The sequence below is a fragment of the Rhynchophorus ferrugineus genome, unplaced genomic scaffold (genome assembly GCF_030347505.1).
Source record: "Rhynchophorus ferrugineus isolate W39M unplaced genomic scaffold, kcgeb_rfMv2 rfM2, whole genome shotgun sequence".
Lineage (NCBI taxonomy): Eukaryota > Metazoa > Arthropoda > Insecta > Coleoptera > Curculionidae > Rhynchophorus > Rhynchophorus ferrugineus.
In genome coordinates this window covers 48,119,959-48,144,052 of record NW_027472581.1, presented here as the reverse complement: position 1 = coordinate 48,144,052, position 24,094 = coordinate 48,119,959, and the positions used below count along the sequence as shown (strand labels likewise).

Genomic DNA, 24,094 nt, shown 5'->3' with positions numbered 1-24,094 from the left:
TGAAGATTTATACAAATTATTTTTTTTCTGCCATGTCTTTTCTTGGATAGTTGTAATGTGGAAAATAAGGAACTGAATAACAATTCATAATTCTATGAAAAATTTAAATGTAGTGCCAATTGTATGTCAAGGATTTAAATATATTTTGGATTAGTATCATTAGTTGCCTATCTATAGACTATATAATTATATTTATTAACTCAAATATATTCAATACATAACTAATTTATTACTTATATTTATTTTATAACAATTATATATTTTAATTATGTAAAAAACGCAAATATAATATATTATAAATAAGTAAATATAACCTCATACTATTAACGTAAATTTCAAGTAGTTGACAGCTGTTTATTTACCAGGAATTTCAAATCACAAAAGGCATGTTTCTATAGTTTCGTTTTGTATTGTCTCAAGTATTGTTAACTATTTTTTAAAAGATATATTTTATAATTGCTTGTATTATGTGCGAAAAATATATAAACGTTAAATATATAGAAAAGTTAGGTAAATTACACATGCCAAATAAACGTTATTTTTATAAACATTTGTATATTAAAACAAATTTTAGCCCATACAATTCCAGAAATAAGGGAAAGAGCCCTTTTTTATATTGTATCAAAACTAGATGATGGATATAAATTCAATAATGACTTGGCTAAATCCCGGGCAATGCTTGCACATTTATTTAATTGGTTTCTTTTTGAACCCTGTACACATGAGATGCATGTTTTAAATTTAATTATAAAAATCATTGAGGTTAGTTGTATATTCGCTCATTATTTATACTTTATTTACATATTTTTGTAGTCAGATACAGGGAAACTCTTAGTGAATCACTTAGGAAAAAGTTCAATTCAACTAGAAATAGACAAAATTAAAACTTATATCAACCCTCAATATATGTCTAAATTGAATGAAGTACAACTAACTTTACTTAATGTAACAGATAGTAGTAAACATATTCCGCCACTGAGATGTTATTTTCCTTTAAGTCATCGAAGTTCACAAGAGGACATATCTCCAATTGTAGGTAGTACTGCTACATCAATTCAAGGATATGTTCAACAAAGATCATCTTTATTACAACAAATTGGGTATTTTCTCTATTTTCCTTTTTATATCTATATTTTTTTAACTCATTCTTTTATTAGACAAGGTCAAGCTGAGATAGGATTAGAGGAACATGAAGAGGAAGGAGAAACTTATAAAATATATATTGAGGAAGATGAGTTAAAAAATGTTTCTAATATTTATGTGATTCTAAAATGGCAAAGCCTTATAGAAACTGATCGAAATGTGTTGCAATCAGTTGAAAACTCCCTTAGGAATTCACACAATTCATCAGCATTATTCCATTCATGTGAATTTTTTAAAAATGTTTTATTACATGATTTTCCTGCAGAAATTTTTTTACAAAGACCTGGTCTAGTCTTGGTAATAATACAATAGAATTATTTACAAAATATGTATTACTTTTTGTTCTAGATATTCTATGAGTATCTTCAAACCTGCCAATCAACACAAATAACTAACATTATACTGATTTGTTTATATCAGTTAACCAAAGAGTTGCAAAAAAGAATAAGCCAAAATAATATTCCATGTATGCAAAACACGAAAATTGATGTAGTATGAATATTTTAATTTATATTTTAAGTGGTATGTAATCAAATGGTTGATTTTCAGAACATATCAAATATAATTGAGAGTAATACTGGAATATCATCTAATAGAAGTGAAAATAGCACAGCTAACAGTGACTATTACATTGAAGAATCATCTCAAGAAACTGAAGCATTACAAAGAAATCAAATACACATACCATACTATTGCTTTCAGACAATGAATATTATTTTGAAAGCTTTAATGCTAAAAAAACAAACACTTAAAGAATGCAAACTTAATATTAACCAAGTAAAGTATCATATATGATAATACCATATAGGATGCTGTATTTATAATTATTATTTTAGCCTGGAATCAATACTGCCTTAAAATTGCTAACTGAGCTTCATTATTTACTATGCCAGTCTATCACAGATAACTTATGGAAGGCTAATCCAGGCTTAGAACATTTAAAAATATTCAGAGAATTCACTAATACATTCTCAATTTTTGGTGATACTTTAGATTTCTTTAAAATAGAATCCTTAAGTTCAGAAACCAATACAACATATAGATTAACATATCTATATTTATTAAGTATATGTAGCCTATGGATTAATAAAATTAAGCCTTCAAGGAGTAATATTTTACCTAAGAATTTTATGACATCAATATCAAATAGCCTCTTGGATGTTAGCATAGGCTGCTTGTTTCCAAGTATTCATAATTGTTTTCTAGAATATGTCTTAAAATATGAGGTATAGTTAATTAATCTACATATCTTAAGGTAATTTAAAAGATATTTAGGCTTTTAGTACAACAGAAGAAAAAGATGTTTTAAAGAAATATGAAGATGTTAGACAGGTATGTGATGGATTAACTAGTACTGTCCTGTTTCAAAATAATCCTGGTATTTTAACTGAGTGTATACATTTAGTTGAAGTTGCATTGCCTAGTTTACTATTTCATAAAAGTGAATGGTTTATAGAAAAAGTTATTGATATATTTTCTGGAAAATTATATTCATTTAGTAAAAACGATGAGTTCATCGTTAGAAGAGCTCATGGTATGTATTTATTTACTTCTTATGTGTTTATTAAATCATTCAATTCAACAATAGATAATGCTTGAATATAAATTATATGGTACTTTTTCATTTTTTAGATATAGTTTTAAAGCTATTAGGTCATCTTGATGTTGGAATACAGAGAAAAGTGTATGAGTTATGCCATAAAAAAGTGATGGACAATATTGGGACAAAAATAAATCTCTCATCACCAAAAGAATCAGGAACCCAAATTTTTTTTCTGTTCCATTCGGATATTTTGACAGAAATTGCTGTCTTTGGACTAAATAATGAAAAGGTTTCTATTTATTCTATTTATTTTGAATTTAGTCCGTTTATTCAATATTTCTAGGTTAAACAATATGCAGAAGATATTTTAATGTACATTTTGAAGAGTAAACAGATTATGTCTAAAAATCTTTGGATGCAATGTTTGGAAGTACTAGTTCCTGCTTTACCTTTTCTACTTTGTTATGCCAATAATAATTCAGCTCTTGGTCGACTAATAATTAATTTAGTAGATCCAGATACTTCTCGGTCTTTATTGTTACCTGACATTGTGATGCTTAAATGTAACATTCAGTTGTTATATTCACGTGATTCTCAATTAAGGTCAGATCGTTATATACATTATTCATAATGCTATGTATTTATTTAATTTTGTTAACAGAGATGAAGCATTTTCCAGACTATGTTGGTTAATGGCGTCACAAGAAAATTCTAGGGAGTTTCTTCCAAAATTGAATACAATTTACGACAAAGCCTTATCAAATATATTCAGTATTAAGAATATTACTGATATAAATAAAATTGGAAAAACTGAGCATTTTTATCAAGTAAGTTTATAATTCTAAATTTAATATTTTTTGGTATTAATTTTTTAATATTTGCGCAATTTTAGCCCAGTAGTTTGAATCAAGTTTTAGAGGTGCTGAAATCTCCAAATGTGGAGCCAGTAATAAGGCGATCAGCATTAAATCAGGTTAGCGTGATGATGGAAGATCATTTATTACATGAGATTTTTTTGAAATCTGATGGAATAACTATAATTTTGGATATAATGAAAACTTGCCTTATGGAGAGAGATTTTAGGGATTATCCTGATTCTATTATTCCAATAATATCTATTTTAAAAAGTATTTCACTTTACCATTCTAGTGTCAGGCATAGTTTGAGTACAAATATTGATGTACTATATTATACGTTGAGAGGTATGAAAATATACACAAATTGAATGTGATCTAATGAAATTTAAAAACACATTTTAGGTATATTTTTATTTTTTACTGATGATAGAATAAGACAAGATGGTGCAATGCTATTATTTCTATTAATCTTTCAAAAATTCATAAATGGGTCGCCTTCAATGGCAAATTTTGCTATACCTATTATATTCAGTAAACATCTATTATTGCCGGTTAAGTGTATTTTTTATATGTCTAGCAGTACACATTTAGGTGAAGATATTTATTGTAAGTATAAAATATTAAAATGTTCAACTCCTTCAATTCAAATATACTATATAAATCTAATTAAAAGAGGAAATTAATATATTTTAGCTGCCATAGTTAAAGATAAATGGAGTTTAAGTTCAATACAGCTTCAATGGAATATAGAAAAACTAGGAGGAATTCAAAATCTAATAAACGTAGAGAGCGTAGAATTATTGAATAGCAATGACATTTACACAGCTAATGATGCAGAGATATTGAAACTCACTGATTTTAACTTAAACAATATAAAGTTGTCCTCTATACACTACTGTGTTAAAAAATATCTTAATGTTATTCAAAACGCAACTTCACATAATGCCATAATCGAAACAGTTCCAATTTTAGTGTCGTAAGTAGGCTTATAATAAAACTGTAAAACACAAATTCTATAATATTGTTGTTTAAGGTATCTGAATTTTTTTGTCAACATCAGTAATTTAAACAACGATTCTGGTTATGGCGAATTACTTGCGCATCCTTGGGAAAAAACCTTTGTCCGTTTTTTAGAAATACTCCCTTCGAGCAAGGAAGATATTAATCTTTTAAGCTCTGTTTTCAAAGTATTGATTTGTTTAGTTCCGTTTTATAAAAATGAAGGTAAAATATGCATTTTTCTTTTCATGATTATAATTAAAATTATAAAGTATAGGGATTTCCAATAAGGACGAGTCGACATTGAAATAGAACGAAAAGAGCTGTTAAGAGGATTTTTTATTTGTCCTTATATATCGATAATAACATTATTTAAATATCCGATCCTGTTTCTCACAAGTTCTCTCAAAGAACTTAGTGGTACAAGTTTCAATCATTCCTCCATAGATTGTGAACTTGTGTGCTGATATGGTTATATATCTCTACAGCCATCGGTCGATTGCTTATATTCAGGTATAGGCTTTTGACCTGAGAAAGTCTAATATTATCTTATCACACGATCTTGGTGGCCAATTCATATCATCTCTGCGAGAGAAACGTAGAGAGAGAGAACCACATGTTTATATGTGTTCCAATAGGCACACTGTTGATGGCATGAAAAGTATGGATACAACTACGATACCGTCTACAAACAGTAGCTTTTTGGCATTGTTTCATATTTGACAATTAATTCTTCATAACACTATTTATCCAAAATGTGCGTTGGGTCAAAACTGGGATCCCACTCATTTTTACTAAAGTTTTATCATTTGCACAAGCTGCTTAATCGTGTACTTATCATGGTGTTTTAGCATCAAATTCTGAATAATAAACAACTTAAATAGACTGTCGTTAAAACAACATAGCCACCACAGGCTGCTAACATTGACCTATCCTCATTGAAAAAGCCTATATAATTTCTAATTAACCCTATATATCTTTCTAATACTCGTTTGGTTATTAAGACAAATATATTAATTTGGCACATTTAGTAATAGTAAGTAAATTTACTAAATTTTAATTGGTTTTAAAAAATTGTTAATAATCAGAAATTAATTGATAGAAATATGTGGAAAGTAAGTCATTTTAATAATTTGAAAAAAAATTGAAATTTTATAGGATCTATGGATAAATAATTCAATGAATTAATAATTTCTATACTAATATTTGTTATTGGATTGTAAATAAAAATAAAATTAAATAGCCAATTGCATTGTGTCTGTTACCACTTCTAATTTAATTTATTATTGAATTTTAATAGGTAATTGTTGGATATCGGATTTCATAAAAAACCCTCAACATTGTTTGTTGGACTTGTTGATTTATGATTGTAACAAGGATGAAGAAGTAAAAAACTTAAGCCAAGAATTTTTGAATCTTATAACACTTTGTGTTCTTCGAGAACATCGTTATTTGGATCATTATAATGTAAGCGTTTGCAAAAAACACACGAATATTGGCTGGAACCCATTGATTAAAATAATTACAGATAACTTAGTACTAAATAATACTCAACACTTTTATAATTTAGGTAATAGTAAGCCTTGAATGCTTTCATAAACTTTAACAAGTTATTTTTAGCCTATTTGGATGCACTATTATCATGCTTAGTTCATTTAACAGCATCATTAGGGTGGACAAATTGTATACCTGATTCCACACCAGAGAAACCTATACCTCAGCTGATATCAAGCCTCTGTGAGTTACTTACTGCCTTTCATTGCGGCAAGGGGCCAACTGCTGCAATATCTGTTATGGGCTTGAGTATATCCAGAAATATCCTTTTAGTATTAAATCATATACTTGGCGAAATTCAACATTCAAAAAACAAGGTTAGATATTATTTTATGGTTTCAGGATATACTATATATTGTTAGTATAAATAGTAATAATGAACACACTCTTAAATAGTTAAATAACAAGTTGCGATTTGTTGGATCCACCTAGGCAGTAACAATATTGCCACTATGCAGTCTTCAGTCAAGTGTTCATAACATTTGTTACCATCTGAAAAAAAAACACTTGAAAAGAAATTTCGCCCTACATGTGATGACATTACCAATATTGTATCAGTTGTACAAGGTAACATCTCCCCCTGAAGAGAATGACAGCATTCTTTATTAATATCAAATCGCTTCCCACAATTTTCAGGTTGGTATTTTAAACAATAGTATTTCTGTCCTAATTCCTTGTAATACAGACTATGAAGTGGCATTTTAAGCTTGGTGTTTTATATTTCAATAGATCACTCTTGAGCAACTGAGTTACTTCAAATCACCATTAGTAATCATACTTCACTACAAACTTTTGTCCGCATTTGATGATTTTGCCGACTAGAATATTTTCTGAAAGCTTCAATGTTTCTAAATTTCAATAGTTTACGCCTAGGCAACTGTGGTACTTCAGTCCGCCTTTACTAGTTGTATACCCTGAAATGTAAACCTCTGTCCAATCTAAGTAGATTAGATTACGGGATGTTTTGAATATCCGAACCTATGAATGCGACCCTTCTTCCTCTTAAAGGAATAGATTCAAAACCCAATGGGTCAGTTTTAATTTATGTAAGAAAATTTTTTATTTCAAGAATAATAAATGGCGCTTTGTTGGATCCACTATTGCACTAATGAACGAAAGAAGGTTTTTAAATAACTACTTGCCACCGCTTGAAAATAAAAACTTCTCACCCTACGTGTGTGATGAAGTTTCCAGTGGCCCGACGTAACATATATACATATATAATTTTTTTAGAAATGGGAAAACTGTTTTTTTGATGATCTCAACTTTACCAGAAGCATTTTGGCTTTGTGGACGAGTAGAGATGTTGTGCTAAGAGCTGCTGCTGTACAGTTGTTTACTAATTTAGCAATTTCACCAAAGTCTGTTAAGAATATTATAAATGGTATTTGTTATTTAACAGCTCATATTATTATTTCAAAATACATTTTCAATAACTTTTTAGATTTACAGTTCCATAGCGGTAACATTTGGGATCTGGCTTTTTCAGTGTTAATCGATTACTCAGAGGCATCGATTGTCCGAGAAAATGCAGCACTATTGTTAACAAATGTAACGAAAAACTTATTTTTCATAGGAGATAATAAGCTGTCGCCTCGGTTGAATATTACGTCTAATGATACGGAAGACCAGGTTGAGATGGTTGCACTACTTATGTATTATATTATGTTTTAATTTTAATTTTTTTAGAATCCCAAAGAAGATATCTTATCATTAGTTCATGAATATGATTTTTATAATCATGTGGACATTATATTTTCATCATTTTTTTCCCTGTCTAATTATTCTCAAGCAAAATCAGAAGTCCGTATACCAGACCCGTGTAGCTCTAAGCATTCAGATTCCACAAACAGCAAGTCTAATGAAACATGTATTAATATAACAACTCCAGGTTTTATTAATGCCTTCTGTGGGTTTCTATATAATTTGGTAGAATTGGATCCCGATTCGATATGTTTCAATTTACAAGAAAGAAGATTAATTATACCAATTTTTAGGTAATATTCCACCTAATGCATATAATATTCAGGTCCATTAAAATTAGTAAAGTTGAAATGAAAATGTAATAGGCTTTTTTAAATATAATACCTGGTTTTTTGAATATTCGATTAATTAGTTTTTTATTAATTTTTTAATTAATTATTAATTATATTTTTATTATTTTTTATTAATTAGTTATTTCTGAAATACAATACATCTATCCGTGCAACATATTTTATTAGGATTTTTGTTTTATAATTCCGGAAATGGGAGTTTGTACTGAACGTGGGATAATGTCATTTTTTTATATTACCATTTAATATACATTTTTTATAATTTTTTTAGAACACTTTGCAAACCTATGATGTCTGCTGATGATAATAGATCATTAGATTTTTATTGCAACATTTTAGAAATGGATACCAACGTGTGCAGTATATTGAAAAAAATTAGCTGTTTAAACATTGATTGCCTAAGGACAATACTTCATTCTGAGTGTCTTATTGTCATGCTTGAATTATTAAATTCCAAATTATACCGTATGTACTTTACTGATATTTTGGTTCCATCTTTTATTTCAAACTAATTAGTTTTATTGAAACATTTAATGTATACTTATAAATTATTTTTGTAATATTTAACATTTCAAAGCTTTCGTTTAATTTCAGACACACATTTACCAGAGTTAATGTACCTCAGAAACATGCTTTGGACAGAAATTTTCAACTTATGTACAGTTTTGTTAGAACAATTAAGTGAAGAAAATGGCATCAACATTAAAAGTGTTGAGAGTGCTAATACAATTATAGAATGTATAATGGCAATTGATGTTGAGGCATTTTTCGATTGTTTGTGCGAATCACTAAGCTGTCTAGAATTTAATGGTACGTAAAATTAATCAAGACATTTCCTGTTATTATTTAAATTTAATTTTAGATTTACAACAAGCTGCCTTACAGTTTTTCCTTTCACTTCTGCGAATTGAATCTTATAGTTTCTTTGAAAGTTCTAATCCTAAATCAAAATATTCTTTGAAGATTATTTTAAATACTGTAACAATTCCCCGAAAAGTAACGATGTCATTCATTAATGACAACATAGAAAATGTCCCACCGACACGTAGATCAACTGATTTAGAGAAGAACTCATCCCAACAGTTTGAGAAGTACAAAAGAAATATATTAGAAGAAGTATATTTTGGAAAATTTATAGAGTCGCCGAAAAATGAGTATAAAGGTGAGGAGATTGAAGTAAGCCTAGTTAGCAGCGATGGTCACACTCTTCTGGCTGGATCAGAATTATGTAAAATCCTATTTTTTTTATTTGAAATTGCTAGCATAAAAACTGATAAAAATCAACAATGGGCTAAGAAAAAATCTACAGTTACTTTAGCATTAGCCAGTATTGTAGGCTTATCTGAAGAGGCTAAGAATTTTGCTTTGAGAAATGGCCTCATGGAAGTGCTTATCAAAGAACTTAGAAATTATCATATTAATTTGAGCTTAGAATCAGCTGAAAACATTAGAAACATACAAGATAAAAAGAGACTTTGTCCAGTGCTTAAAAATTTAGATGAGCTTATAGGACTTTTAACTAATTTTATGATTGATTGTAAACAAGTAAAATTAGTGGCTATAAATCTGTCCATGGTAGACATTATTCATAAGTTATGGATATGGTTTTTAATACAGAAAATCTATATTGTTAATGTTCTTCGGCTTCTTTCTGTTTACACAAAGGATTGCAAAGAAGGCAAGTAAACGCTATTTTATGATTTAAACATATAAACGTTAAATGTTTTTAGCTTGCCGTTCCTTATCTCTAACTAGCGCTGTTCCTGGTTCTGGTCCAACAAAAACGCCCAGCAACACATCCTTACTTCATGCAATCATAGCTGTTATTAATAAAGAAATGGATCAAATTAGCAAAACGCATAACTTAATAAATCTTAGTTTGGCTTTCGACGTTCTTCAAAACTGTACTAATTTATTGGAATGCAGAGTACTACTTTCAAAAGTAATTATAAACATTTTCTAATAACGCAATTGTAATATTTTGCGTTTCAGAGTAGTCTCTTTCTTGCTGTTACTAAATTACATCCAGCTGTAACTAAAAGGCAATCTCCTTGGGATAAAGTCGAATTATTGTGGTTAACATTTATGCATTCTTTTACAAGATATCCGGAAGGGCAAGCGTTAGTTGCTAAAGTAGACATTTTAGAAATCATAATATCGTTAACGTCGTCAAATAAACTTATCAATAGAGAAATGGCTCTGTTAGTGTTGAGAAACATTGCCTTTTATCAGCCTAATAGAGCAAGGTTGTTGTCTTCTGGTGAGTTATCTAGTTTTATGTGTTAATTTGTTATTGTAAACATTGATAATTAATTTTGTTTTTAATATTTTTAGGTGAATTCCTAAATATTCTGCAAACTAAAATTATGACTGGGACTATAAAAGAAAAGAAAACAACAGTTTTAACAATATGGACTCTAGCTGCCAACAACCAAAAAGCAAAATTAATATTCAAATCAGCAAAGATTGATACAAAATTAGAAAATATATTAAAACAATCAAAATTACTGGGAGTCACTGATGGCGCATTTGAATCAGAAATGTTAAACATGGTTCAAATTGTTTTGGATATTTTAAGGGGTACGAATAAAATAAGATAATTACCCTATTTGATATTTATTATCCTGATTTAACAATAATGAACATTGTACATTTTAAAACTACTTATTTTTACATTAGTTTTATAATATATTATATAGTAATTTAAAAGTTTTATTTTAAACAAAATACTAGATCGTAAAGTTAACCAACTGAAAGTTAAATTTCATTTCACCTAAAAGTTGCATTCATTTCGAAGAATATTTAAAGGACGTAAGTCTCAGAAGCTCTAAAAAGGAAAACAACTAACAATAACGAGATGTATTTAGAAAAATAACTAATACCTTTCCAGTCTCCTGGTTTAGATTTGTAACCTTTCAGTCGCCAGTATAAACTATTATTTCGGTTATTGTAGTTACTTTTATCAGCACAATCTTTATCGTAATCCTTAATTTCATAATCAAAATTTTCATCTTGATCATCTATATATATTTATAATACATAATTATTACATATTTTAAAATCTAAAATACTTTTTAACTTACCAGAGCTGTAATGATTCATTTTTTCATAAATTTCTAAAAATACAAATAAATTATAGTGGTGAAAAATTTACCTTTCTGATTTGATTACCTTTCCAATTTGATGGTTTCTTAAGGTATCCACGACTAGTCCAGAACAAAGTATTTTGTGGAAATGATCGTCTACAGTCGTTTAAAATTACTTCTGGTAGATCTATAATGTATACAATGAAAAGCTAACTGCAATTACCTTGCCAAAGTTTATGGAGTTGTCCGATTATTGAAAAATATGATAAAATACTGCTTTTATTTAAAGTACATGTATGATTTAAGAAAATAAAGGATATTGCTATACATTTTAAGGTAAATTCTTATAATTTTTTTTCTTTAGTAGGTGTTTGCTGAGAAAAATTGTAATCAGTAAAAGAAAAAAGTTTCTTTTCTGATAACGGATCAATATAGTATTGATAGAAATATATATTTTGAGGCTATACATTAAGATGATGGCACGTGGCCAGTATAAGTTTCTTCCTCTATTTCATGGAGATGGATTTTAATAACGAAATTGGTCAAATTAAAAAGCAAACATAATACATATTAACAATTTTAAAACTATCGAATTTGAAAGCATAAATTATAGCTATGTCTCATAATATTAAAATTAAGACCAAATAACTAATAACTCCTGGTCTTCATAATTATGATAACTGAATATCTTACCGCGTTCTTGTTTTCAATATGCTACTCTAGTGTTTTTTTTGTAAATCAGTTAATAATAATTACCTTCATCACAATCTTCATCTCCATAATAATCATAAAATGCACCTCCCCCAAGACAGTCCTCATATTCGTCTAAAAAGTCTGCATACTTCTCAAAAAATTCATCACATGAGTCAGCTTCATATTCATCATAATCTTCATCATAGCAATTCTCATCTTGATCATAACATTCTTCTATTTCATAATAATGCATAATTATTACCTAGACTTTTAACCTTAATACCCTTAATTTTTTAAACTTACCTTTATTACGGTTTTCTTCTAAAAGTTCTAAAAAATAAATATATTATCATAAATTTAATTATAATATTTTCATTTAATGATTACCTTTCCAGTTAATTGGTCTGTCAGGATATCCACGACTTTTCCAGTATAACGGATCGCATGGATTTAATTGTCTACTCCTTAAAGCTTTTTGCTGGGCATCTAAAATATATACATCTGGTTAATAGGATTGAATTTATTATTTATAAATAGTAATTTCTTTTAAATGGCTACTGCAGTTGTGTTCTTTGTGGCCCTATTTCAGGAAGAGATGGATTGGTTATTAAGTCAGGTGTAAGATCGTAATTTAACTTATCTCAACTTAATTTAAGTCAATAAGCTCAACGGAGTTAAACCGCTAGATGATATGATTACATCATTTCAAATCTTCAAGTAATCGCCTTTTTAGAATAACTACGACGTACAAAAATATTTAATATACGATATAATACATTACATTGAAATAGTTCCCTTGATAAATATTAAACAAAATCTTCCAAACGATAACAAAACTTATCTATGTAAAACAATATAGTACAATAGAAATATTTTAGTTAGATTATACATATATACGACTTGCGTGTCTTAAAAATAAATAAATAAATAAATTTGAAAGGAGTGATAGTTAAAAAGTATTATATTTTTGTAAAAGCCAATTTTATAATTTTTTGTTAGATTTTGAATGAAGTGACTACACGACAATCTCAGTGTAACTTCAGGAAAATAAACGTTGAATGAAAATAATGAAGAACGTCACGTATACTACTAAAATAAAAAGTGGGCGAAAAATTATGTATTTGTTCAAAATAAAGCAATATATTCATTTTAGAAATTAAGAATATTTCGTTCATATATGATGATGTAGGAGAATGCCCCTTTGGCTGTAAAAGTTCTTCCAAAATTTCTTTACCTGGTTATTACTGTAGTTTATTAATAAATAATTTGCTACAGTTCCTAGGATCAATAAATAAGGAAATCTTTCAAATACTAGTTATGATTTTCATCAAAATTATTACTTAGTTGGGTAGAATGTTTTAAAATAATCTTTTATTTGCATATACAAGTACATTTTTTTAATAACATTGATTTTTATTTTATAAATATAAAATAAATAATTTAATGATCATAAAACCAGCGTTTTGTTAATAACACTTACTAATAAGTCTACGGTAAAAAGAGAAGGTGAAATGCGAAATTAGAATTATTTACCATTCGTTTTTACTTTCAATAGACTTATACAAAACCGAGTTGAGATAATTAATAAAAAAAAAGCTATTAAATTCCTGTTATTTAACATCTCTGACATCAATCATCAATATGCATATAAGTTTGATAATTCTATGATTCAAATAATAAAAATTAAAGGGTATCCATACTTAAAATTAACCACCCTAAATAATAGAAACATCAATATTATGTTATTTTATCAGTTTAAGAATAGGATTAATTATGTGTTTTATCAGATTAAGAATGAATGATAAATTAATTTGTGTATTAATTGTTTGAATGTTTTGGATATACAACAATTACAAGAACTTCTCATAATTTAGATGATCAACTAAAGTAAGATAACAGGAAAATAATTGGCATTCAAATTTTTAGGTTATTTTATTTTGTATGCAGCTTTAAATAATAGATGTTCTGTTAAATATCTAGAATATAATATTTTCTAAATAAGGTTTTACTAAAGTTTTTGAGATGAATAATCTTGCTATGTTACTATTTCAGTGATGGTTCGAATCACAAAATATAGAGAATACTGTGTTTTGCGGTTGGAATATTTTGAAACTATTAATATATTTGTACCTTTACAAAAACAAAATTTAACTTACTCATATATTTTGTAGACATTTTGTTAATATTGTTGGTCACTTCTGTATCCGAACTGTACTAAGAACTTTTCTTATATTTAAATCTTTATACTTTTAAACAGGTAGAAAACCGTGGGAGACCTTTGAATAACGGAACTATGTTCATTGAATTTCGAATAAAATCGAGTTTCCCGCGGTTTTAGCAATTGGTATGTATTTAATAATGTTGTTCGATAATAAATAATTTGTGATATAAATATATCGACTATGGCTAAACAATCGATCCTTATGGTAAGAAATAAGTATTATGGCTTATTTCTATTATTATTGAATTATATTAATTCAATGTTTAAAAAAATATATGATATGTATACCCAATTGTATATATCGTAAAAATATCTCATTCGCTATAATCCATTTCTCATGAATTTGACAGTAATCGATGTATTTCGATTATATATTTTATAGTGGAACAGCACTATTATATTACATTTCATTCCTAATAATGATGCAAGCAATGTTGCCAGAGTGATATAAAATTATGGATTGGAGTTTATCAATATACATGATGTTAAGAACTAACAAAATGTAAATATATTATTTCTTACATAGGAAAATATAATATCCAAAAAAATATAATTAAGTTGATAGAATACATATGTTAAATAATTTTTTAGATATGTTTTTTTTAATGTTAAATGTTTTAATTTTTAATAAACAATAAAATGTGGTGTTCATAACTTTAATAATGAATATAAAAACATACACCTTTTATCAAGAACAAATCTAATAACAATTTGTGTCGGATCTCTTATACCTGTCTTTATAGTCCTTCCAAATAGGGTTTGAATATTTCTGGAAAACCCAATGGTCACAAAGGTGGACCTCTGCCAATAAAACATGCTGCAGTGGTTCGACCAGGACAGCACCGTTAACTCTTATTCGATTAAGTTTCCATGAGGTTTTGATCTATACCAATAATCGATTAACATCACTCACTTAAATAAACTATTAATAATTCGTTTAGTTTTATTACAAATACGACTTGTCCACCATTCCACGGAAGTTAGTTTGGATCCAAATTTTTGTACTTGTATTTCTAATTCACGCTATGCGTATTGTAATTAAATGAGAAAAATAAATTTAAAATAAAATAAATATATAAAAATAATAGTATATGCAATTAACACTTATGTAATCAAAATGTCAAGTTATTGAGGGAAAACACTTTATGCCTACAGTTACAAAATTATTATTATAAGATAATACAGAATATATAGAATATACAGAATATTTAATATATGATGATAAATGAGCAAAAATACATATTGTTCCCTTTTGCACACTACATTAATTAATAAAAATAATCATTTAGCAAAACATTTAGGTAAAAATGAATAAAAATATGATAAATATGATTTGATATATTTCCGATTTTAAAATGTTTACATAGATACAATTAATTTAGCGTCATATTTGAAGACCTTAAATTTAGCTAAGAGAATAAAGTAAAAGCATATTTGTTATACCATTAGTTATATTGGATATAAATATTTAAAAATGTAAGTTCTCTAAAATATTATCCCGCGTTATGGTTCATGAAAGTATCTGATAAACATGGCATGACATCAAATAATACTCATTATCTATAGTAATAATTAAAAAACACGTGTAGCGATTAAGGGGACTTAATTAAAATTAAGGCATATTTAATAACTGTAATATTATTATATTGTGATCGAAATTCGACCACAATCTATTAAATTAATCATATTTCTCTCTTAAAAACTTGTATTAGAAATGATCAGAACCTTAATTAAAATAATAAATGTGTGTAAATTAAAATATATTAAAATATATGCAAACTTTTTTTTTATCTACAATATTAAAATTACATAGTTAGAAATATAGTGTTAATAGTTCATCACTTCTTCTATTTGTCCTGTTCCATCTATGTAAATTATCTAGACACATAGTAATTTCAAATACAATTGCATTGTTCTTTGATTATTTATTCCATTCTTCCGCCTTGCCCTTGCAGATAGTCTTTGTCTACCACGTGGGAACCAACAAATGAGATATTAAAATTCTATGAAACTATTTTAAAATATGAAACTGTTAATATTCTATGTAATATTAATTTTTTTAACTCTGGATGCACAGATTAATGTGTTAATTACCTGCATTATTCGGTTAGTCTTTTGTTAAGAAATACATTTACTAATGAAACCTGAAATTAATCAGAAGTCAATACTAGTAAAATTTACAGAAAAATATTAACAAACTTTACAGTACAATGATATACTAATTCTCTAGAACTACATCAATTAATAACAGTCCTTAAGCAAGAACATTTTTTTCTTTTTCTTTACCAGATATCTAATTAAATAAAAAGCTGATTTTAAAAACGTAAATATCTTGTAAGCAAAGAAAACAGAAAAAATGTAAAATATAACTTTACGTGGCCATATTAATTCTTAATCTTTTTTTATTTAAACTGGCCACATAATGGAATTATTAAATTCCATTAACACGGGAATAACCGAAACTAACACAAAATCTTAGATAACACTGCTTAAAATTAAATAACTTTCTTTAATAATGTTTTAATCACTAACTTTCCGTTCTAATATCATTTCAAATGTAACATTTAAGGATTTATCTTCTGATTTAAAATTGCCTGCCAGCATTTTGCGGTACACCGTTGCCAGATTTTGATTGGCCTAAAATGTATGTTTAAATATAATTATTTGATTTATTTATTTATAGTCGCCCCAACACAGTTATGCTAATTACCGACTTCAAATGCTCACTTAGTTTTATAAATTATTGTGTGATGTGTGATTTACTCAGTACAAATTTAGACATTTTCAATACACTGAATAAACAATTTTTCTTATTCACATTTCGACGAAATGATACAAAATGAGAAGTGCAGCCTGTCGGTTTCAACATGAAATTGGTTACAAATGTACCCGATGCGGCTTAATACATTTATTATGGTATTATTCGTCGTCGTAAAATGAGCTGAGCGTTGTCATGCAAGTGGATGATTTTGCGATTATTATTCGTTAACAATACTTCATATAATTCGTTCATTGGACATATTCATGACATTTCGTGCTTGGTATTGTTTTAAATGATTCGCTTTTTATTGCTAGTCATAATACATGGCAGAAGACTCTATATACCTGACAAGTAACGAAACTTAATTAAATGTCTTGTAGGCATCTGACAACAGGGTCGACTAGTACCAATACAAATAGAATTTTATGGATCGATTCGGTTACATGTTCGGATGCATTAGACAGCATTTTGTCTCTTTTTAACTAGTGTAAAATGATGGTTCGAAACGCATTTTTCAATCAATTCGTGTAGTCAGCCATAGTATCTCCTTTAGGATATTTCTGTGTTTGGTTTTCCAAGCCATTCTTTGTTACTGACATCATTGGCTTGGAGCGTGTGTGTTAATTAGTACCTTTTTCTCCCGAGGTCAGCAAATCTCCATGATAGTGATTACTATCTAACTGTCCTAGAGCTTCCATTCCACTCTATCTAGCGCCTCTATCCATAAAATAAAGAAAACTAAATGGGATAATTTCGGTCTTTCATATGCTTGATCCAACTCCCATCGGATATTGAGAATGATTTGTCGAATCCTCGTCACTTCCGGTAAATGTACACAGACCATCGGTTAGTGAGATAAGCACTGAAAAAGATGTATTAGGAGTAGAAAGCCTGCTCTGAACCAGTTAAAATCTTCAAAATCAGGAGCCTTTATATTAAAAACCCCATTGCCACTTAACTATGTCATTTTAATATGTTTAATAATATCTGGGCTGAAGGACGACTATCTTTAGCATGGAAGGAGTCTGTTCTGGCAAACCAACAAATCAAACCAAACCAGACACTCACCTACTATTTCAAGGAATTAAATAAACCAATTATTAGAGAACATTGTCAACAAAAACGTGGCCTTATCGAAGCTGACTCCATTATAGAATATCTGATGGCATTTCAATCTGATATAGATAGACGTTTTAATGAAGCAAAATATTAGCAATAAAACAACCAAAAATCATCAAAATTTATATAGCCGCAAATGGGATTTTTATTTACGTTTGTCGATTTGTAATCTCTAGTTGTTAACCCTAATGTTTTGAAGAATTTTGTAGGCATTTGACAACAGGGTCGACTAGTATCAATACAAATAGAATTTTATGGATCGATTCGGTTACATGTTCGGATGCATTAGACAGCATTTTGTCTCTTTTTAGCTAGTGTAAAATGAGAAGTTCAGAAAAATCCGCTCCGAGAACTAATTTTTACATTTTTACAAACTGCTTTTGGCAGTATATTAGCAGAATAACTACAGGTTTGTGACTGTAAATATAAATGTCTGTAGACAACAGACAACAGTGTAAAATGCGACAAGGAAAATCATGTCAGTCACATTAGACTGACTAAGATTCGGATGGTCTTTAAGTTGGTCATTGCCCAGTTGGTAGGCTTAATGCCGAGGATCCTAGTTCGAAGCCTACGTTAAGCACTAGGCCAATACAAGAGAAATCCTAGTTGGTAAAAAGTAGTTGCTTGATACTTTAAAATATAATAAAAAATAATGCACACGGGTAGAACCGTAACATCTATAGTATTTATATGTTGTAAATAGTTGTATCGTTGTTCTGCCTAATTCCTATTTTTATAATTGAGATTTGAATCAAAATTGTTTGAACTATTTCGCTATTACGCTATTTATTAAAAGGGTTCTAGGTATATACACATTTCGATTTGTTGCAAAAACATCAGTTTTTGATACCTTTTGAAATCATATATCTACATATTGGAATAAAAAATATCGATACTAATAATAGATTTATGGATTTTCGTGAAGCCTATATACTGTCAAGCCTATGTATTATAGGCGATCACTATACTTTTTAATAGGGATGTCCGAATAATTAATGAATATTGATAATAGACATGTATCATCATATATTGTTATTTTCTACTAGCACGAAATAAACTTTATTGATTGTCAATTGCTGGCAGAGTTTTTAAACCCTGAGATGGGTTATGACTATAAAGTTGCATGAAATATTCTGGGATGCTCAATTATGTAAGGAGTAGCATTTAAATCTAAGATGCGACCCTGTGCAACAACTAGATACTAAGACAGCATAAATTAGCGAGGGCAGCGCTACGGAATGGTTCTAGAACGGACTCCCTTGGTGCATTGACTGAAACATATTGCCCTATCTTACCTGTCGGACCAATAAACCAGTATTTTTTTGTCGAATAAAGACGTTTATTTAAACAAATATAGCCTTTTTATTTTAATTTATAACATGAGCAATTTTATATTTGGCAAAAGGGAGATCCTGATTTCTATTGTGATTTTCTAAGATATCTATCAGAAAAGGAAGGAGAGTAACTGTTGGCCATTCCTTCGGAAATAGTGGTCTATCTATCTTCGGAATTAATACCAAAGATTTAGGTTTTAGATAAATCCTTCAGTCTCCTATTACACTACTAATAGGAATTTGAATCTGAGTCTGAATCATAAGACATTGATTTAAGGAAGGATATTCAAGATTATCTTTCAGCTTCTTCAATGGTACGTCTCTAGCTATAGCCCTACAATTTTTGTTTTCAATTAAATTGGCCTGAATCATATTGACACGAAAGGCATTTAGTGCTCTAAACCGCTTTTTTTATAGGTGATCTACAGTTATTGTTTCACCATGGGATTGGAGTCTTCTGTAAAGTGCAATTATTTATTGTAGGAATAGACTGGTATGCTGCCTCCTTAATTTTTTTAATTAAATGAGTAATATTAACGTTGATGTTTCCAGGTATGAATTGAAGAATTTGAAAATAAGCTCTATATAAATCCCACTCTTTTTAAATATATATGTATATTTTGGATAATTACTAATATTGTCAGAGAGAAAATGATTGCTTGCCCCATAATGGATCATACTATAGGATCTCCTATAGTGGTCCATTATAATGAAGGAAAAATAAAAAAGGAACAAAATGAAAAATCTATAGATGAATATCCTTCCGAAGTCAAAGATATATGTTGGTAAGGCAGTGTTGAGTAAGCAGCCAATCGAGTTAGATAAAAAAATTGGAGATCGTAGGGCCTCCCTGGTTTGTAGATTCTCAAAGTAGAAGGTGCGTGTTAAGATCTCCGTGTAAAAAAAGAGAAGAAGGAAAGAAGAAGAATATATATATATATATATATATATATATATATATATATATGCAATAGACATATTGCATATATATGTCTATTGTTGTCATGTCATGTCGATGTCAAATTTAGACTCAAGGTTGACAATGTATGAATCTATTAAATCATGTGCCCACCTTCAGATGTATGTTGGCTAGTAGTGCTAGTGTTAGTGTTTTCTGAGTACTTTATAAAACCATCACGGGGTTTTAGATTAGAAATTTAAAATCAAGAATAACGGTCTGCATCTATAATTCATCTAATTTTGTGAAGAGAGTAACAGTGTATGTCAAAAAATCTTATTATGTGGGTTATGTGGGATTGTCTCTGCATATTACTATTGTATTAAATTTGGAGATATGGCACTCGCTAATAGGCCAGCTGTTATTGGGCACAAGGATCAGGGACCAGGCGAAAAAACAAATAGTGAAACCAACTATTGATTCGCGAACTTGAGTTAACACACGACTGGATACTGCCATATGGGGGCAAAAGTTCTGACTGCAGTGACGGATGAGGTCGTTTCAGTCTGGAAAAGGGGGAGGTTAGCGGTGACAAGCTCCCAGCATGTCGACCAGCTCGCGAACAAGCGCGTTTTCAGAAGAACTTGAGCTGAGTTGTTATTTGTGGAATGATTGAGAAATGAAGTGCTTGATTTCTGTAGTGTCAGTTCTGACAAACCATGGAGCGTTTAAGATTCTCCTGACGAGCTTATTTTGGAAAATTTGAAGACATTTCATTTGGTTGGGTGTAATAATTTTGAGTTATGCATTAGATCCGTAGAGGAGTTTGGACAGAATTAACATCTTGTGAAATAAGCATTTGATGGAGATTTGAAGAAGAATAAGGACAGATCAGAGAAGATAGCAGGTTTGCTATCCCCGAACCTTTCTGGATTGCTTTGTCTGATTTTGAGTCCTAGGTACGTGACGTTATCCAGCCATGGAATTGTTGCGGTGCCGATCTTAAGTTGCGAGACGCTTAGTGCATTGCTCCTTTTTTGGCTATAAACGCTATATGTGCGTGTTTCCAAGACGCCGGGAAATGTTGTAGCCTCATGATGGAGTCAATGGTGTTTGCCAGTTTGGCGAGCTGTTTATGTGGGAGCTTTTTTAATTGGGTGATCAATATTCCGTCGAAACCTGGAGATTCTTTGGTTTGAAGTTTGCTGATCATAGTCTGTAGAGACTTTGAAGATACGAGATGGTTGAAAAGAAAGGCTGGAGTGACTGGTCTTTTAATGGAGTTGGATTCGTCGATGACAGTGTCGTTGTCTTTAGGTCTGGTGTTTTCTGTGGAAGGAAGGCATTTCATCTGGGCCTCGTAGGTCTCTGCGAGAAGCTCGGCTTTTTCTTGGTCAGCGACTGCGAAATTTCCTGTAACCGCTGACTTCAGGAAGGGGAGATGATATTGTGCGTTTTTCCCACGAGGCATTTGGAGACATGTCAGAAAGAAGGTCTTTGGTCAGCGAGAAATGAATTCCATTTCATCGCTCGCCAGGCCGAGACGGCCTCCCTGGCCTTCTTGCATGTTCTTTTCGCCTCCCTTTTCTCTGCAGGATCGAGTAGGAAGCGGGAAGGTTGTTTCTATGCGGTTGGAGTTGTGATGAAATTTCGACTGTGGCAGATTCGTGAGCAGACTGAATATCACGAGCTTGAGTACGGCTTCCTCGAGCTGTTCTGGAGTGCTAATTTTCGATATTGGATCGGATTCCAGGAAAAGCGATTGGTAGTTCTTCCAGTCGGGTTTTTTCCAAATCTTGTGAGTGGGACTTGTGTGGTGACGCAGTTTCCGAGTTTGAGAAGGACAGGACTATGATCAGAGTCTAGTTCGTAAAGTACTGGAACTTCGGAAGAGCGATTTATGTCTTGAAGAATAAATAAATCGAGCACTCTTGCTACGCCTTGAGAAGCTGAACTGTGGTGATGGGTGGGTTCATCTGGCATGGCAAAACCGTAGACCAGATCTGTATTTAGAAGTACGATGACGTTTCCTGCAGGGTTCGCTCTGGAGTGGTGGGGTGGTAGGCGTTAAAGTCGCCACCTATTACTTTTGGAAAATTTCCTTCGACGAGTGATCGGTATTCTGTGTAGTTGAATGCACAAGATTTCCTAAACAGCGATGTAATCACGAAGAGACGTTCTTGGATGTCGATTATAATGGAGGTTGTTTCGAAGTTGTTTGCTGATAACGAGGGTAGAAGCTTGTGTTTGGCTCCTTTTCTGACGAGAAAGGCGGTTCCACCGTCTCGATCTGGGGTTCTATCCTTTTTGTAGTAGAACCTCGTGGAGGGCAGGATTCGGTCGGAATTTTTAGATTTCTCGGAGCAGGGCGGCAGCTGCAATTGATGAAGTTTGAGGTATGAATTTCACCGCAGTTACTGCACTTTGGAGGTGCGGACCCCGGGTCCTAAAATGCCCCTTATTTTCAGTTACTGTTTCTTTATTCCTATTTTTAACCGACTTCGAGAAAGGAGTAGGTTCTGTGTTCTGCTGTATATATCTATATAAATTTCAAAGGCACGTACAAAGATTTCACATATTTTTTATCTAATATAATCAGATGTTTCTGTATAGTATTACTGCTGAGCTGATGTGACGGAAAATTGGAAGTCATTCAGTTTGGCTTTTAAACAATAACTATAGCATATCAGATGTCGTGGAAACAATAGAGGCAACTGTTTCTATGGTGTACCGTTTAGAACGTTAAGTTCATAGGCGGAGGTCGCGGGTTCAATTCGGAACGGAGACAACAGCCTTTTTTGTTTTAGTTAGTTTGGAAAATTTGTCAAATCACCTAGCCTAAGTAGCGGACTCCGGAGTCTGAAGCGTTTCTTATCTTCAATAATAGTTTCTTTATTCGGGTTTTTTCTCATACGGGCTGCACTTTTACCTGAGCTAGTGGGCTCCGAACCACGGTTCTCAGCATTAAGCCTACCTACTCGGCGAGTCACTAACTTTAGAAATCATTCCAGAAGACATCCGGTCTTACCCAGCCTGGTTACTGGCGTCACTGAGATCATTTTCCTTGTCGGATTTGACACTCTTGCCTAGAACATTCACAAATTTTAAACAATCACAAACATAAATTTACGATCATGCCCTAGCAGGATTCGAACCCGCGGCTATCGCAATAGTTTTTGAGTAAATATCTAATAATAGAAGGAGAAAAAAAAATTTTAACAAAAAATTAAACCGACTTCAGAAAGTAAATAAGGAACTCCCTAAAAATTAAAAAATAATTAAACAGATTTTAAACACAAAAATTGTTTTAAAATAAAATATGTAAATAATAATCGTTGTAATAATTAAATAACAATATACAAAAACCTTGTTTTACCTATCTACTACACTTATTTTATATACTACTATATATATACACAATTTAGATTAATACCTACCTAAACTTATGTGGCGACCGCCACGACCCTTTAGGCCACCACGCATTCACCAACAAGTTCAAAGGTTGGCAACGCCGGTAGATTGGTACCATGCGGTTCCAGGCCATGACCATCACGACGACGTCTCGCTCTAGTCTCTCCCAGAGACCTTCAGCTCTCCATAAAACGTCTGTCCTCTAAAAAAGCTCCAGGCCTAGATGGTATAAAAATAAACCATTTAAAAGACCTCACCAGCAAGCAACTATCTGAACTTGCCAACATTATCAACTCGATCCTGAGGTTAAAGCATTTCCCAAAGTCCTGGAAACATGCGCTTGTCGCTGTTTTTCCTAAAAAAATGCCAAGTCTAACCCTTCTGACTACAGGCCAATCTGTCTGATTAGTTTACTCTC

The 24,094-nt window shown here is 30.5% G+C and overlaps 2 protein-coding genes and 1 long non-coding RNA gene across 6 annotated transcripts; 1 reads left to right on the top strand and 2 right to left on the bottom strand.

Annotated features, from left to right (window-relative positions):
* The first annotated feature begins 335 nt into the window (after positions 1-335).
* ana3 (rotatin homolog anastral spindle 3) lies at positions 336-10,859 on the top strand. 2 transcript variants are annotated; one of them, XM_076393975.1, is made up of 26 exons: positions 336-510; positions 575-762; positions 814-1,100; positions 1,158-1,440; positions 1,492-1,632; positions 1,693-1,920; positions 1,980-2,369; positions 2,419-2,677; positions 2,776-2,975; positions 3,030-3,289; positions 3,348-3,513; positions 3,579-3,888; positions 3,946-4,149; positions 4,237-4,519; positions 4,577-4,767; positions 5,843-6,112; positions 6,163-6,413; positions 7,330-7,480; positions 7,541-7,728; positions 7,786-8,093; positions 8,422-8,615; positions 8,745-8,960; positions 9,013-9,828; positions 9,881-10,092; positions 10,143-10,410; positions 10,485-10,859. In XM_076393975.1, exons 1-26 carry the CDS (start codon positions 468-470, stop codon positions 10,748-10,750), a joined length of 6,573 nt encoding a protein of 2,190 aa, XP_076250090.1. In that variant the 5' UTR covers positions 336-467; the 3' UTR covers positions 10,751-10,859. The 2 variants fall into 2 exon arrangements, with proteins under 2 accessions (XP_076250090.1, XP_076250089.1); XM_076393974.1 differs by having other exon boundaries at positions 1,492-1,635.
* On the bottom strand, positions 10,751-17,746 carry LOC143189960 (uncharacterized). 3 transcript variants are annotated; one of them, XM_076393977.1, is made up of 8 exons: positions 17,543-17,746; positions 12,317-12,415; positions 12,233-12,259; positions 11,993-12,163; positions 11,322-11,423; positions 11,234-11,266; positions 11,033-11,170; positions 10,751-10,977 (listed from the first exon to the last, which is right to left on the bottom strand). In XM_076393977.1, exons 1-8 carry the CDS (start codon positions 17,607-17,609, stop codon positions 10,937-10,939), a joined length of 678 nt encoding a protein of 225 aa, XP_076250092.1. In that variant the 5' UTR covers positions 17,610-17,746; the 3' UTR covers positions 10,751-10,936. The 3 variants fall into 3 exon arrangements, with proteins under 3 accessions (XP_076250092.1, XP_076250091.1, XP_076250094.1); XM_076393976.1 differs by lacking the exon at positions 17,543-17,746 and adding an exon at positions 14,882-15,044; XM_076393979.1 differs by lacking the exon at positions 17,543-17,746 and adding an exon at positions 14,086-14,223.
* On the bottom strand, positions 17,656-24,094 carry LOC143189961 (uncharacterized). Its single transcript, XR_013004122.1, has 3 exons — positions 23,934-24,094; positions 23,703-23,878; positions 17,656-17,773 (listed from the first exon to the last, which is right to left on the bottom strand). It is a non-coding gene; the product is annotated as an uncharacterized LOC143189961 (long non-coding RNA).